General features: G+C 39.7%; 2 protein-coding genes across 4 annotated transcripts; one reads left to right on the top strand and one right to left on the bottom strand.

The window, feature by feature from the left end:
• The first annotated feature begins 4,796 nt into the window (after nucleotides 1-4,796).
• hmmr (hyaluronan-mediated motility receptor (RHAMM)) lies at nucleotides 4,797-11,865 on the top strand. 3 transcript variants are annotated; one of them, XM_085420876.1, is made up of 19 exons: nucleotides 4,797-4,954; nucleotides 5,211-5,309; nucleotides 5,399-5,490; nucleotides 5,598-5,675; nucleotides 5,826-6,014; nucleotides 6,114-6,200; nucleotides 6,283-6,394; nucleotides 6,476-6,541; nucleotides 6,693-6,766; nucleotides 6,883-6,950; nucleotides 7,031-7,389; nucleotides 7,479-7,627; nucleotides 7,752-7,966; nucleotides 9,073-9,189; nucleotides 9,593-10,318; nucleotides 10,408-10,480; nucleotides 11,103-11,279; nucleotides 11,411-11,573; nucleotides 11,708-11,865. In XM_085420876.1, the coding sequence occupies exons 1-19, from the start codon at nucleotides 4,909-4,911 to the stop codon at nucleotides 11,725-11,727; spliced, it is 2,910 nt and encodes a 969-aa protein (XP_085277002.1). In that variant the 5' UTR covers nucleotides 4,797-4,908; the 3' UTR covers nucleotides 11,728-11,865. The 3 variants fall into 3 exon arrangements, with proteins under 3 accessions (XP_085277002.1, XP_085277010.1, XP_085276994.1); XM_085420884.1 differs by lacking the exon at nucleotides 11,708-11,865 and adding an exon at nucleotides 9,315-9,494 and having other exon boundaries at nucleotides 11,411-11,611; XM_085420868.1 differs by lacking the exon at nucleotides 11,708-11,865 and having other exon boundaries at nucleotides 11,411-11,611.
• Nucleotides 11,866-12,444: 579 nt separating this feature from the next.
• insb (preproinsulin b) lies at nucleotides 12,445-13,457 on the bottom strand. The gene is made up of 2 exons (XM_085381716.1): nucleotides 13,265-13,457; nucleotides 12,445-12,590 (listed from the first exon to the last, which is right to left on the bottom strand). Exons 1-2 carry the CDS (start codon nucleotides 13,452-13,454, stop codon nucleotides 12,445-12,447), a joined length of 336 nt encoding a protein of 111 aa, XP_085237842.1. The 5' UTR covers nucleotides 13,455-13,457.
• Between the last annotated feature and the right edge of the window lie 2,449 nt (nucleotides 13,458-15,906).

Below are 15,906 nucleotides of genomic sequence, written 5' to 3'. Positions count from 1 at the left end.
ACAGTCATCTGAGTAAATGTGTTTGCTTTTTCAAGAGTTAAAAAGGAACAAAAAGATTAGAAAATACCTCTAGGTTGTATAAAGACAGTGCTGTACTAGATTAACCTGTTTTGAGTATGAATGGGTGAAGATGAAATATTCTCCTCATACAGCGAAGGAACAAATAATTAAAAAAAGAAGAAGTAATAAACTAAAATGTCAGTTATGATTAAAGGGCAGTTTCCTAAATATAGTCAGTATTTACTATTGTGGGACTCTTTGCTTTAGATTTAGCAGTGTTATCAAAATATGCAAAAACTTTGTCCCTATTTTTTTCTTATGAAGAAAGACAAATGAAGTAACCCTCTTCAAAGCAGCCTTCTTTTTTCTGCTCCGTTTTGAATGAAGAAAGTTTCTTTTGTAACTCCGGTGTCTTTTTAGCGTATTTATTCAAGTCTGACTTGCGGTTCATTTAAAGGTTGATCTCGTCAAAATGAAGGGTACCGGCGTGTCATCTCGAAACCTTAGCATGGCAAATGTAATTTATTGTCATCAATGGCTCCATTTGTGACATGAGGCTTTGTTTATGATATTGTTGTACAAGTGACCATGTTTTGAAGTACAAAAAAAAAAGTGGAGAAAAAGAATATAAAATGTACAACAATGTTCCTGCAAAGGATTTGAAATTATGTTGTATTTCCATGAAATAAAAAATGTTTAACTGAAAAAAAAGAAGTTGTATTTAGCATGTTTGCTTTTCAATGGGTTCTACCATTTACTTGCAGCATGCCGTATTACACCTGAACCTACACCTGAGGATGTTTTCAGGTTTTAGTTTTCCAAATTTGTTTGTTTTGAGAATCTTGTAGAATGAAGCTTGTGTACATACTACATCTGTTACATATGCCAGGTGGCCTATAGGAAGGGTCTCTCATATCCTCGTGTTGGTGTTGTACCTGGATCAATGTAGCATCTCAATCATGTTGTTATATCATACCTTTGCGACTTGAAAAATTAAATGTGCTGCACTGCCTTAGCCAGAATTTATCCTAATGTATCTTGGAAAAAAATGAAACAAAAATTGTCTTTGCACCCATTCTTCTCATCCAACCCTATCTGGGTTGGATTCTGTCAAGAATGGTAGAAAATTAAAAAAATAATATGTTGTCAATATTGTAGGACCATAACCTATAAGGGGTCTTGAACTCCAGGCCTCGAGGGCCGCTGTCCTGCAGGTTTTAGATGTGTCCTTGATCCAACACAGCTGATTTAAATGGCTAAGTTACCTCCTCAACATGACTTGAAGTTCTCCAGAGGCCTGGTAATGAACTAATCATTTGATTCAGGTGTGTTGACCCAGGGTGAGATCTAAAACCTGCAGGACACCGGCCCTGGATGCCTGGCGTTCGAGACCCCTGCATAAGACAAGACGATTGAACAAAATATTAAGTAAATGGTTCTGAATACTTATGTAATAATGACCTTAGTGAACTGCTGTCTGTGATCTGTGTTGATTTTGACTGTGTAATTATTGCTGGGGATTTTAACATTCATGTGGACAACCCTCAGGACAAAGGGACTAAAGACCTGAGTAACACTCTGGGCAACTTTGGGCTGACTCAGCATGTAACAGAGGCCACACATAATAGAGGACACACTCTTGACCTACTGATCTCCAAAGGCCTGAGCATTTCAAAGGTTACTGTGTCTGATGTGGGCCTGTCTGATCATTACTGTGTTTTCTTTGAAAGTAAAATCTCAGCCCACACAAATATATCAACAACAGTGATCACAAAACGGTGTATAACTGAACACAGTAGTGCAATTTTTAACCAGGTCTTCCCATTAACACCTGACCTGCCCAGAGGGTCAGTCAATGAGCTCGTCAATAGCTTCAATGCTAACATGTTAAATGTAATGGACACTATTGCTCCCATTAAGGTGAAGGTTATCTCTGGAAGGAAAAAGTCTCCCTGGAGAAACTCCACACTGGTGAAAAATGAAAAAAGAGAGTGTAGGAAAGCTGAGCGCAGATGGAGAAAAACAAACCTCCAGGTTCATTATGACATTTATAAAGAGAAACTTCACAATTATAATTTACAACTGAGGAATGCAAGGAGTTCCTACTTCTCTGACATCATCACTAAAAACAGCCATAATGCTCGGGTCTTATTTTCTACAGTTGACAGGCTAACAAACCCTCCTGTGTCAGTGGCAGCTGAACTTCATTCGACCATGGCCTGCAATGACTTTGCCAAATTCTTCACTGAAAAAATCCAAAAGATTAGACAAGCAATTGGTACATCAACAGCAGATCCAGGTCTACTGTGTCCACCAAAAAACTGTTTAAACACCATGAAACAGTTTCAACCTATTAACAGCAAAGACCTGGAGGACATCTTAGGTCAACTGAACTCCTCCTCCTGCTGTTTAGATGTCCTGCCAACAAGTTTTTTCAAAAAGGTCTCAAAGACTTTAGAGTCAGACCTGTTACAGATCGTCAACTTTTCTTTATTATCAGGTGTGTTTCCAGAATCACTAAAAACTGCTGTAATCAAACCTATACTGAAAAAGGACAATCTTGACAAGACACAAATGAACAACTACAGGCCGATCTCAAATCTCCCGTTTTTAAGTAAGATCATTGAAAAAGCAGTTTCTCAACAGCTCAGTTACTTCTTAAAACAGAATAATTGCTACGATGCCTTCCAGTCAGGTTTTAGACAGAACCACAGCACTGAAACCGCTCTGACCAAAGTGTTTAATGACATATGTCTGAATACAGACAGTGGAAAAATGTCAGTCTTAGTTTTACTGGATCTCAGTGCAGCATTTGATACAGTTGACCACAACATATTACTCAAACGACTGGAGAACTGGACAGGTCTTTCAGGAACTGTACTAAACTGGTTCAAAACATACGTAGAAAACAGGAAATACTTTGTATCAATAGGTAACTTCACATCTGAGCAGACAAGTATCACATGTGGAGTTCCCCAAGGTTCCATCTTGGGACCCCTTCTGTTTAACATCTACATGCTCCCACTGGCACAGATTATAAACAACAACAAAATAAACTATCACAGCTATGCAGATGACACACAAATATATATCACAATGTCACCAGGAGACCGAGGCCCTGTACAGGCTCTTGGTAAATGCATTGAGGAAATCAATGACTGGTTGTGCCACAATTTTCTCCAGCTAAACAAAAACAAAACTGAGGTAATAGTCTTTGGCGCCAAAGAAAAACGATTACAGGTCACCAGAGAACTTCAATCTATACATCTAAAAACCACAAACCAGGCGAGAAATTTGGGTGTAGTGATGGATGCAGACCTAAACTTAGAAAAACACATTAAGACAATAACAAAGTCAGCTTACTATCACCTCAAGAATATATCAAGGATAAAAGATCTGATGTCTCAACAGGACCTGGAAAAACTAGTCCATGCATTCATCTTTAGTAGGCTTGATTACTGTAACAGCATCTTTACAGGTCTACCTAAAAAATCAGTCAGACAACTACAGCTCATTCAGAACTCTGCTGCTCGAGTCCTCACTAAGACCAAAAAAGTGGACCACATCAGTCCAGCTCTGAGGTCCTTACACTGGCTGCCTGTCCGTCAGAGGATAGACTTTAAAGTTCTGATGCTGGCCTATAAAGCTCTGAATGGTTTAGGACCAAAATACATCAATGACCTCCTGACCCAGTATGAACCATCCAGATCCCTCAGGTCATCTGGATCCGGTCTTTTATCAGTTCCCAGAGTCAGAACCAGACACGGAGAAGCTGCATTCAGCTTTTATGCTCCTTATATCTGGAACAAACTCCCAGAAAGCCTCAGATCAGCTGAAACACTCAGTTTATTTAAATCCAGGTTGAAGACTCACCTGTTCTCAGCTGCATTTGAATAAAGCACCAAATCCACACTTTAAGCTTAAATTTCAAAACTTACATTTAACTACTGATTTTATCTACTGTTCTGATTTTATCTGTTTTGATTTTATATACTGTTGTTTGTTGTTTGTTTGTTAATTAGTTAGTTAGTTTATTTGCTTGTTTTAATCAATTTTAAATCATGCTTTTTATTTGTTCTTGTTTCTAATGTCTCTGTAAAGCACTTTGAATCACCTTGTTGTTGAATTGTGCTATACAAATAAACTTGCCTTGCCTTGCCTAATACTATTATCATATTGCAGAACTATAGTAAAAATAGATACCAAGCATTTAAAAATTTTTTTGTCTCACTGTGGAGCACATCTGTACATATTAAAGGGAAAAAATCATTTTGAGATAAACTGCAATATAACAAAGGTTGGAATGCTTTCTGAATGCATTGTATTTAAAAATTAACTGGGTTAGCGACCAAAGACCAAACTGGACTTTGTAGACTTTTGCTATTCTATTAAACAGAATTATTTTACTTAGCAATTTATGCCAATTAAACTGTTTTTAATTATTTTTGGATTTTTAGTTATTTAAAAAAATCGAGCTATGGATGGTATTTTATTTTTCAATGGGAGAAAGCGTCCATGGTAAGCCATTTAAAAAGACCTGGGGAAGCCCCTCCCCCAAAAAACAAATCAAATCGAAAACGAGTATGTTAAGTCTGTACAGGTGTACATCAATGGGTGTATAAAATAAGTAAAATATATAATTTCTACAGTTACGGATTTAAACAAAATCCGAAACTACACTTTCTAAGTAAACTTGAGGGCTATTTGAATTTGTTGTGAAAAGAAGACGCTCGCGATATCCGGAACTGCGTCATGGAGACTGGATTCCTATTGGCTACGGGCAGATAAATCTACGCATGACGTTATTTTGAAATTTCAGCGGCGAAGCGTTGCTTGTCAGTGAGAGTTGCACTACAGCCTTTGCGACACTTCTAGAAATTCAAAGTTAGTCACATACAGTGGGATAAAATGTCTTTTTCACGAGCTCCTTTGAGGAGATTCAACGAACACGTAGGTAAGTAAAAGCTAACGGCTGTAGCATGCTGCCAAATTCAACCACTTAACGTTAAATGGCTTATGTTCGCTGGCTAAAGCTAAGCAAGCGTTAAGGCACATTTGGTTAGCGGGGTTTCTTGTTTAACGTATATAAATTAATAAAACATAGACACGGGTGGTTATTTGTTTACATAACAAAGGCCTGATGGTGTTTATGATACCACTGTTGATTGCGGTGATCGACATTACAGCTAACGTCTTCTTGTTGTTCGAAGGTTGCGCCCCTCCTCCGGGGTCCTATGAGGTTAAACCTGGGGACCTGAGAGGAGTGGCATCCTTTGACAAATCTGATCGATTCAAACCTCCTAAAGCGGGTGAGTGGCTCTGCTACATGTAATGCTACAGGAAATGGTGTAACTGGTAACACAACGTTAGTACCACTGTTTTTCTTTTGTGTCTTCAGCTGATGGAGCTGCTATGCTGCCGCCACCACCATCGCCTTCCAGAAATGCCTTAGTTTCTCCTGTCCGCAGGACTCTGTCGCTTGATGTCCTTGTGAGTTTAATGTTATTGTTAACGCCACTCTGCAGAGCCTGCTGATCATAGAGTTGCTTGAGATATACAATATTTGTTTCCTTTGTCTTTCCCTTGTCAAAAACTAGCCTGAAGGGTCAAGTGCAAAGAAAGACAGGAATGGCATGACTGCGGAGAGGAAGCAGCAGAAACTACTGGAGAAGGAGGTACACCTCAAAGATTGATAGTCCTCTGTAATCAGTAGCTTGTGTCCTTAGTTATTACTGTGGAACTGGTGCACCAGTAAGTGTTCAAGCTGCTGTTCATCCTGTTGGTGCCTGTACCAGAAAGATAGTTTGAGCTTTGATTCTTCCCAGATCCGGTCCCTGGTGCAACAGCGTGGGGAGCAGGATCGTCGGGTACTCGCCCTGGAAGAAGAGCTAAAGAAGGTAGAGGCCAAGCTGTTGGCTGCAATCAGGGAAAGGACCGGGCTCACTGCCAGTGTTACCACACTTGAGAGACAGCGAGCTGAACTCAAGAAAGTCAACGAGTTCCTAAAAAACAAGGTATGATGATATCTAGGCTCTACTTGTATTTAGAAATACCGTCATGAGTGTGTTTGGACTTGAATGGTGGGTGTTTTTTATTTTTTTATTTTTTTCAAGGTGTCTGCTGATACAACAAAAAAGAGAATCAATTCCCTTACCATGGAGTTGATGGAAGCTAGGAACACTTTGGATGTGAAAAACCAGGTATGATTCATTCAGTTTGTTAAATCCTACCTTAATATTAACCCATGTGCAGTAATAAATTGTCTTTTTTTTTTTAATTCAGGAATTTAGTGTACTTCAGATTAACACTGAAGGCCAAATAAAAGTTTTAGAAACTGACCTACAAGCTGCAAGGGCTACACTCGCAGCTTTAAAGGACAGGAATAAAGACTTGGGTAAGATTTAAGACTATATATCTATCTATTACATATGCAGAATGTGTAGGTGAACTAATTAGGGATGCTATCTTTCTCTAGAGGACCTCCATCAGGTGACAAAAAGTCAGAATGAAGATCTGGAAAACGAAAATGCTCGATTACATGGTGAGTTTTCTTTTGGATTTTTCACAAAGTCTGTTGAGTTGAACTGGAAGGCAAATGAACATTTTCACCATCTTTGACTTGGGAATAACATTAGTAAGCAAGTAGCATCACCTTTACTGTGTTTCTTTTTAATGGTTGCATTCTCTGCCAGCTGTGATACGGGAGCTCAGGGGGGAGATCCGTGTAGTGCAGGGATACCTGGATGCAACCAATGATGAAAACCAGGTATAAACTAGATTTACATTACCACATGCTGCAAATATGTATTTATTAATTTGTCTTCCCCCATCTTTTATTCATAAATTGTGAAAGTCATGTTTAATCCATCTTTGTGGCCATAGGAGCTCCGCTTGAAGATTCAAGAGAAGACACAGAACACTGTTGCTGGTTCCCAAGTGGAGAAACTAAAGTGAGCAAACGCTTAATGTATATCTAATTAAATTTATCCTTCCTGCGTGTCTTATATGTTCATTTGTCATTTTTCCACAGGCAGCTGGAGTCCGAACTAGAGCGGTGTGTTTCTGAGCTTGAAACCACTCAAGATGCGCTGCGGCAAAAAGAGGAGGTGGTACGCAAACTCCAGCAAGAGCTGCAGTCAACAAAGGATGCTTTATGGGAAATGGAAAAGAAGTTGGAGGAACAAGAGCAGGAGCTGAAGTCTTCTATGAGTGCCATGGAGGAACAAATAAAGTTAGCCAACCAAGATGTTCAAGAATCTCAAGTGACAGTAGGCCAGCAGGAAGCAGAGCTTTCTAGACTGAGGGAGGTGCTCCGGAGAACGGAGAAGGAGCTGGATGAGCGAGTGGCGCATCTTGAACAGAGGTGTCTGTTTTCCGAGGAAGAGAGAAGTATGTTCATCCTGAGCCAGTGGCTTTGGCTATTCAAGGTACAGAAAATAATTCCAGGTTTGTGAAGTTCTTGTTTTTATATATCTTAGGCAAGACTCAGGAGGAGGGACTAAGGAGGGTGGAAGAGTTGAAGAAGGAGCTGGGCTTGCTAAAGGAGGCTAAAAAAGAGGAGACAAAGAGATGCACTGAGCTCCAGGAAGAACATGCCAAGCTTACTGAGGAACTGGCAAAGGAAAGGGTGAGACAAACTTTTTCTTGTCTGTTGGGTTTGCTGTTGTTTTTTGTTAACCAAAACTCAGTGCAATAACTTTTAAGCTGTAACTTATTGTTTCTTTTTTTTGTCTTTTCACCTCTCCCTGCAGTCATTAGTGGACTCCCTATCTGTGCTAGTGGAGCAGGTGCGAGAGGATTCTGAGAATCGGTTCAGACAGCTAAAGGAAGAGATGGAGGAGGTCCTGGGAGAGCTTGCCCTTATGGAAGAACAGGAGCAGAATAATCAGGAAATGACAGAGAGTCGGGAGACCCTCCAAAGGCAGCTGGAGAGACAGCTGAGTGATACAGAAGCACTTTTGGAGAGGTGAGCAACCAAAGGGCAAGCAAACTGATGGGTGTCACTGCCCATGTGTTACTATTTTTGACCCACTAGACTGGCAGCATGTCCTGGCATGCACTGTAAATAAAGCGGGGAGAAAATAATTGCTGTGCATCAGTCCATCACAAGCATGACGGAGTCAGTGGGTCACTGTCTCTGTTTTAGACCAATTTAAAGTTTCCAAATGTACTGACTTCATCCTTGGTGTATAAAGAAAGGAGGGCACTTGGTGACCATGTTTTCTTTCTTTTCTCTTTTTGAGAGTCTGGTAAATGTAAGAGGTTTGGAGGGCCACATCACTTTAATATTGATGATGTGCACCTTGTAGCTAGGGCTGCAAGCGAAGATTTTATTACGACTCAAGGTTATTCCATACCATAGACTAATTCTCTTATGGTTTGTTCGCACCAAACACAAATAAAAGTTTGGCAACACGAGAATATTCGCTGCAGCCGACAAGGTAATTGGAATGAAATTAAGGGAGCAGTTTCATGAGAAAACAGAAAGTCCTATTATTCCACTTACATTTGTACAAGTTCACTCCGTTAACACTACATAAAAGTGAAGTTAAACCATAGAGCTCCAGTTTTCTTCAAATAGCATCAGTAAGCTCTTCCTCCAGTTGTGATAGTCAGTGGCATCAGGAGGAAATCCCAGTGGACGGGTTTTCACAAGGCAACATGAAGCGAATAGTTTATGAAAGTTGAAGTATTCACCCCAGATCACCTCGTTACGTAGACCGTAGATGTGTGCTCGCAACAACCCCTGCTGTTGTTGCGAGCACAGTTATTCCACTATATCTTCCAATATTATTTATTTATTTATTTATTTATGTGTTTTTAAAAAAAATCCAAACCCAAAGATACAGTAATTTATTAATGTTTTTAGGAAGTTGAGGAAGAAAAAGTTTGAAAAACTGTCTCATCTGTTTTTCTAAATGCAGTGTTACTTGATGCATTATGTGACCACTGCTATTTGATTTTGTATATTTTTTGATACTTCTGTCAATTGTTATAGTGAATTGGGTGTTTTAGGAACGTAAACTGACAATGTGTCTTATTATTATTATTATTATTTTTTTTTTTTTTAAGTAAAAGCAATGACATGGCAGCTGTGAAAGAGGAGCATTTAGCTGCTGTGAGAGTGCTTGAAGAGGCGCACACAAAGTCCCTGAGCAAGATGGCAGAAACTGTCACGGAGCTGGAAAGGTGAGCGCTCAAGCGTCTGTAGTTCTTGGATGTGTCTCTTGAAAAGCCAGTTTGATTTGTGCTTGCTTTAAATGTGGATTTCTGCCAGAGCGTGGGCTTCACGGGATGCTCGTTTTAATTTTCAGTACCAGAGAGGCTTTAAAGGAAGCAAAGGAAAGGCAGAGAGAGCTAGAACTTGAAATTAAGGAGGTGATCCTCACAGGGTTTCAACAGAAGGAGGAGGAGATCAAGAGAGTCAGGGAATGGTTAAAAGAGCAGCAGGCGATACAGTTAGCTGGAGTGAAAGCCAGCGAGCAGATTTTGAGGTATCCTAAAAAAAAAAATTTTTTATTTTTTTTTTTAAAACAAAATTTCTACCTTTGCTAAAGTTGTCACTTTTCTACCTTTCTCTTTGACTTTGTAGAATGTTGCTGGAGGTGCAGGCTTGCCTTGCACAAAAAGATGATGAGATGAAGGCCGCGGAGGCGAGCCACGCTGTTCAGATCAGTCAGCTACAGCAGGAGGTACAGCTGCAGAAAAAGGAGAAAGAAGACGCACTGGGACAACTGGGGGAAGAGAGAGGTCAGAGTGTAGCTCAGTTCCAAAAAGAGAGGGAAAAAGCCCAGAAACTGCTGGAGGAAATCAGTGGGGAAAAGGAGGAAATGACGACACAGCTCAAACAAGAAAGAGAGGAGAAGGTTAAAATTCAGATCGCCCTTCAGGAGGAGAAGGAAGCATGTGAGGTTGAAAGGAAAGACCACCAGCAGCTAAGGTCAGAGGTGATCATACTACAGACTGAGCTCGAGAGATTAAAGGAGGAAAGGAAAGGTCTACTGTCTCAGGTAGAGCTCAGAGACCAATCTAAGGTGGATCTTGAAAATCAACTTAGCACGGCCGAGCAGGCCAGAAATCTGCTTCAGTCTCACCTGGATGAGGTTGAACAAGAAACCGAGAGCTTCCGGGCCCAATTAGGCCTCGCAGAAGAGAAAACACAAGCTCTGCAGCTCGTGTTGGATGAGGTGCGACAAGACGGACGAGCTATAAGAGAGCAGGTAAAAGTACTGACTCAGGAGAAGGTTACGCTGCAGTGGGAGTTGGAGGAGCAGCGGCAGGAACTGCAAAGACAAATAACTGAAGCACAAGAGAAGAGGTGAGAGAGGTTGATCTTTGTGTGTCCTCCGGAGGTTTTTGCTGTTACAATTTGTGCATTTTTTAACTCATCATATACTTTCTTTTAAGTTCTTCAAGTTCAGAGACCGAGCACTGGAAGAAACAATATGAGGAGCTGTTTGCCAAAGTCAAGCCCTTCCAGGTCTGTGATTTATTTTTATGACAACTCATAGAAACCCACACACGTTTTCATTAAAGTTGGACTAATTAGTATTTTTAGATTAATAACAGCAAAACCCCTCCTTGTTTAATTGGTTTAGTTGACAGGGTGCATGCACTTTATGTTTATCTTACCAGCAAAATAAAACTGCCACATATGAACCCGCAGATATTTCTCACCCACCTCTGCTGTTCAGGCTGTCTTTTAGTTGTCTTCAGCTCAATTAACAGCTTCAGTACTTCTACACACTCTCTTTGGAGCTCCAGAGTTCTAATAATCCCAATTTACTCTATTCACCCAGCATCAAATGGCTCACAGACACAGTTGGTGAAGAAGGTGATTGAGAGGAAAAAAGTGGAGGTTTTTAGCAGTGAATGGAGCAGTACTTGCACAGTACTTTTCTAGTCTTACCGATTGAAGTGCTTTTAAGCAACTAAAAGGCAAGACTTTTTTTTTTTTTTTTCCCAGAAGTTGGTGAAGATTTGAAGAGTGGAGATGTGTATTCATCAAGTGGTCAAATCAAAATGAATGTTGATGTCATAACATTTCTGTGAACACACAGTTATCAGAATAATAGTGAAAACTAATTAATGTGTGTCTGCAGGAACAGCTCAATGCCTTTGCAGCAGAGCGAAATGCACTACTTAATGAGAACGGGGCAAACCAGGAGGAATTAAACAAACTGGCTGACGCTTACGCTCGCCTCTTGGGACACCAGAACCAGAAGCAGAAGATCAAACACGTGGTGAAGCTGAAGGATGAGAACATCTCTCTGAAACAGGTAAAACGTGATGCAGAATTGCCTGCCTTCCAAAACGCAGACATCATTTCAAGCTAACATGCCTCTACACTACACCCTCCCCACCTTCTTTTTATTTATTTATTTTCCCTTTTTTTTTCGTGTGTGTGTAGGAGGTGTCTAAGCTTCGCTCTCAGGTGAGCTGGCTAAAGACTGATCTGGAGCAAGTGAAGTCAAAGCTCCCCGGTGCGCCTCGCCGCAGGTTTGACCCCAGCAAAGCTTTCCAACATGATAAGGAGAACAGGCAAACTGAAATGTCTGAGCCGCTTAAAGACGGTAAGCACTTTCATCTGGCCAGAACCTTGAAGGAATGATGAGATGAACTATGACATTTTTTTTGTGGATGAGTCTCATTTTTATGTAACTCCTAAAGTGTTTTTAAAACTCTGATTCTCTGTTTGTTTTGTTAGGAAACCATTATGGGCTTTAGGACTCTGCTAGCAGTGCTGCCAAGAGACTTTTCTGAGATCTAGTATCTGTGGGTTATGAGAGTGTAAACTGAGGTTTTACAGCCTTTTGTTTTAGTGTGTACATTTTGTTTGGATTTTTTTTTTTTTTTTTTTTTTTTTTTAACAAAAACTGTTTAAACTTAATGAGGTAAAAGATGGAATAAAGTCTTAGATGCTAACAATTGGAGATCAAAAGTATAACTGGCTAAAAATCCAAGGTGCATTTTGCTAACTGAATTTTAATCTTTTTCATTAATCTTAGGGTTGTAGTAATTATCTCATGGGGAAAAGCTCTGTCTTATTCTGTAAATAAAGACAAATTTTAATACTCTTCTTGTGCCCAATCGTTCTTGAGACCTATTCACATGCTAGGTGTAGAAATGCTTTATAAGGAGCTTTTTTCTTTTCTCTCATTTGGATCATTTTGGCCATGTCTATCCTTAGCCAGAAGAGAGCACTCTAGGACTGCAGCCACAGGTTGGAGTACAGCAAAAGGCTACCACAGCCCATGTTTCAGCTGCACTATATATGAGCGACAAAAAAAACACAAATTCACATCTTTGCAGAGAAGAGCCTTGGGTTATGGGTCAGGAAGCTTTATTTCCTTCAGTTGATAAGACATAGCCAGCAAGTATCAGGCCAGAAATTGACTTCAGGACCTTTTTACAGGCTATGAGTGGTGCTCCTGAAGTGGCGAGTCAGTCGCAGTAGCCCTCCAGGTGGTAAATGCTGCACGGCTTATGGCAGCACTGTTCCACGATCCCTCTCTTCACTTTGGGCTCGTCGCGGCCCGACAAAGCCCTCCACAGTCGCTGGTCCTGTCTGGCCCTTTTAGACAGGAACCCTTTGAAGTGGAGAAAGTTTCCACAGCCCTGTGTTAAGTCCTGATGCTGCTGTGCAAATCTCCAGTTCCGCAAAATACCATTTACTGTTCACACTTTAACGGAGACTTAATGGCTAGTTAATCTGATCTCCCCAATCCATTTAATCTTGTTAGTCTGTAGGAGATATGATGGAGCGCTAATGGAGGCATATCATAGCTTACACCCCTAATGTTAACGTTGAAACATCAATAGAGCGTTTGATGCGGAAGATCCAAAAAAGTTTCTAGAAATAACATAATGAATAATTTAGCGATTTCACAATTTTGATCAACTGGTTTTGTCACAGCATAGATGTTGAAAGCTACAAACCACAAGCCTGGCTACACCACTGAACTCAGAGGAGCCTGGAGTTAGGCTTTGCACACTAATGATGACTCAATACATTGATATAGTTCTGTAAAGTTTTCAGCATGTTGTCCCTAAACATTTTTCTTCCAGCTAGCATCCAATTTGGCATTTTCATTAGACTGAGTCTGAACTTTGAACACTGTGTTCAGAGACTAGACACACAAAGCACCACTGGGGTCTTGGGGTGATGTCATGCTGTTCCTTTCTGAACTCCCACCATCAAGGGGACAATTAGAGCTTATTTTACACAAGTCAAAAAAAAAGAGAAGCAGAACGGTGGTCTTACCGAGCAGATGTTCCACATCACGCTTGTGGGTCCGGCTCGGATTGTAGAAAAAGCCCCTTTCTCCACACACAAAGTAGAGGGTGTCCACCAGGTGGGAACCACACAGATGCTTGAGGGGGACCGAAGACCCCCCTGGAGAGCAGAGCATCAGCAGTAACAGCATGGACACTGCCCATGATACCCTGGCCATACGAGGGAGACCGCTTGAACAAAGGACAAAAAAGAGGACTTCATACACAAACATTTGAAAGCTATTCAGATTTTTATTGTGTTGGGTTTCAAAGAAAAGTGTAAAAGTGAATTCAGTTATTAATACATAATGCCTGAAGGTTTGGAGGAGTGAAAGAGCATGAAGTGATGCCGAATGATGACTTTTCCTGGCATTTTCTGTTAATAACTTCTTGTGAGATTCTACCTAATAGCTGCAAAGATGAGGCACGTGGCAATACCCCAACTCAAAATTTAGAAAGGAGAGAGAGGGGGGGAAAAGCTAATACTGCATTCTTTGATGGAAATGCCATTTGAAAAACAAGATCTGTGGAAGAGTTGTCGTATTCTCCAAATTTTCAGTGTTTGAGAAAAGAGGATCATTTGAAATGTTACATCTTGATGACGCACTTGGTCTTCACTCTGTTTTTCACAAGGCTAATGCAACATATAGTGATAATCTTTTTCTAAATAGAAAATCATCCCCAAAAATGTAATATTTTTGTAATGTTCTAAGTTTCATAGGTATATTTTTTTTTCCTTTTTAGTTTTTTTTTAGATTTCAGTCACCCAAAGTTGAGCCTAATGTTATTTCTGCACAGCCTCTGTTGAAGTAGATTGAAAATTGATTTTGTTCTCAGTCCGTTTGCTTTACTTTTATCCCCAGTTGAGCCAGATTTTATGATGGCCCCATCAAAGCTAGAAAGAATATGCCCCAGAATCACCAATGTGGATACTGTCAGTGTATCCTCAAGGTCAGCCCACACCTTGCCGTCCAGCTTAGCAGTTACAGTGCTCAAGAGTGGAGATGATTTGTCCAGTATTACAGAAGTGATATTAGTTAAATCCTATTTGTGATGGATATTCTTGCACGTTTGAAGTTCAGCTTCTGTTTCAAGGTGAAAAACATATTTAGCAGTCATTTAGAAACTATATAGACCTTTTGTGGACATCATATAATGTACTGCAGATTATTGGATTGAAAATAAATCATTTTAACAGTGTCTTTAACAATGCACCTGTGCCAGACATTACAGCATTGGCAGAACACTCTATCGGGTCCGCCACTCCTCTATCCCTCTCGGCCTTGTGCCAGGCTCCTTGGCACAGTAGATGGGTTGAATTATAGATTCTGCCCACACTTTATTTTCATCCTGGTTATTATACACATAAATTTTAACAGTGAAAATCTTGAGGGAATACAGAGAAACTTCCTTACCTGTGTTTGAGGCCTGAGTGCAGCAGAGCAGCTGGTGGTTAAAGATGAAAAGGGCCTAGGCATATAGGGCTATACTCAGCGGAAAACCCTAAGGTCCTCTCATTAAAACCCTGATCTAAGCATGCTGATCTGCTCTTCAGTCGCACTACGTCATTTAACGGAGTGTGGACCTGCAATAACGGGATGTAGTTGAGAAGGCAGACATCCAGCGATGCCCAACTCAACCCCTGCTGTGTGTTGTCCTTACTTGCTCTGGTAACAGGATGACTGACAAACACCATATGCCATGTTCTGATCACAAGCGCCATGGACTTCCAAGTTTGCCAGTGACCACTGCTGGTGTTTTTAGGTACTGTCACATAGGACTCATGTGAATAATGTTTGCGTCATTCAAGTCCAAGTTACAGATGTACATATGCAAGTTCACATGGGCGTTTTTATTTAGTCGAGAAAAAAGTTATATTGTATTATATTCGTGCCTTTATCCCCATATCACAATGCAAAAGACACACACACACGTACAAATATTATAGAAATCTCTTAAAAACTAAAAATGACTGAATTCTATGTGTGTATATATGTATATATATATATATATATATATATATATATATATATATATGTATATACATATATATATATATATATGTGTATATGTATATATATATATATATATGTGTATATGTATATATATATATATATATATATATATATATATGTATATATATATATATATATGTGTGTGTATATACACTGACTACAAATATAAATGTATGACATTTATAATAATAATATATATATATATATATATATATATATATATATATATATACTCTAAATGATAAAATACTCCTATCAAATTTTGTACAAATTTATTTTTTGAAACTAATTATGAATTAGAAATGTAGTCACATTTCTAGATGTTGTGGACATGTGGATTAATAGCTTGCTGACATTTTCTTAAACAACTTACACTCAGCAAATGCTGTAGATGATGTGGACTCAGAAAATGTATTTTTAAAAGGACACTAGAAAAACTTGCAAAGAGATGCAGATGTTAATAAGATGACTGCTAAAAGCATGAACCTGGTTATTATAGTACCTGCTATGGTTACGGTTTCTAGGTTGAGGAGGGAATTTGGCACAATGTCACAAACTTTTATCTTTCCAGGTCTTTGCAGTGTTGTTGCGCTTTTATTGAAGAATAATAATGATA

Source organism: Rhamphochromis longiceps, linkage group LG2 (assembly GCF_057381845.1).
Source record: "Rhamphochromis longiceps isolate RC_006_pf linkage group LG2, R_longiceps_female_GT1.1, whole genome shotgun sequence".
NCBI lineage: Eukaryota > Metazoa > Chordata > Actinopteri > Cichliformes > Cichlidae > Rhamphochromis > Rhamphochromis longiceps.
Note: the sequence above shows the minus strand (reverse complement) of the source record. Positions and strands in the feature narration are given on the sequence as shown.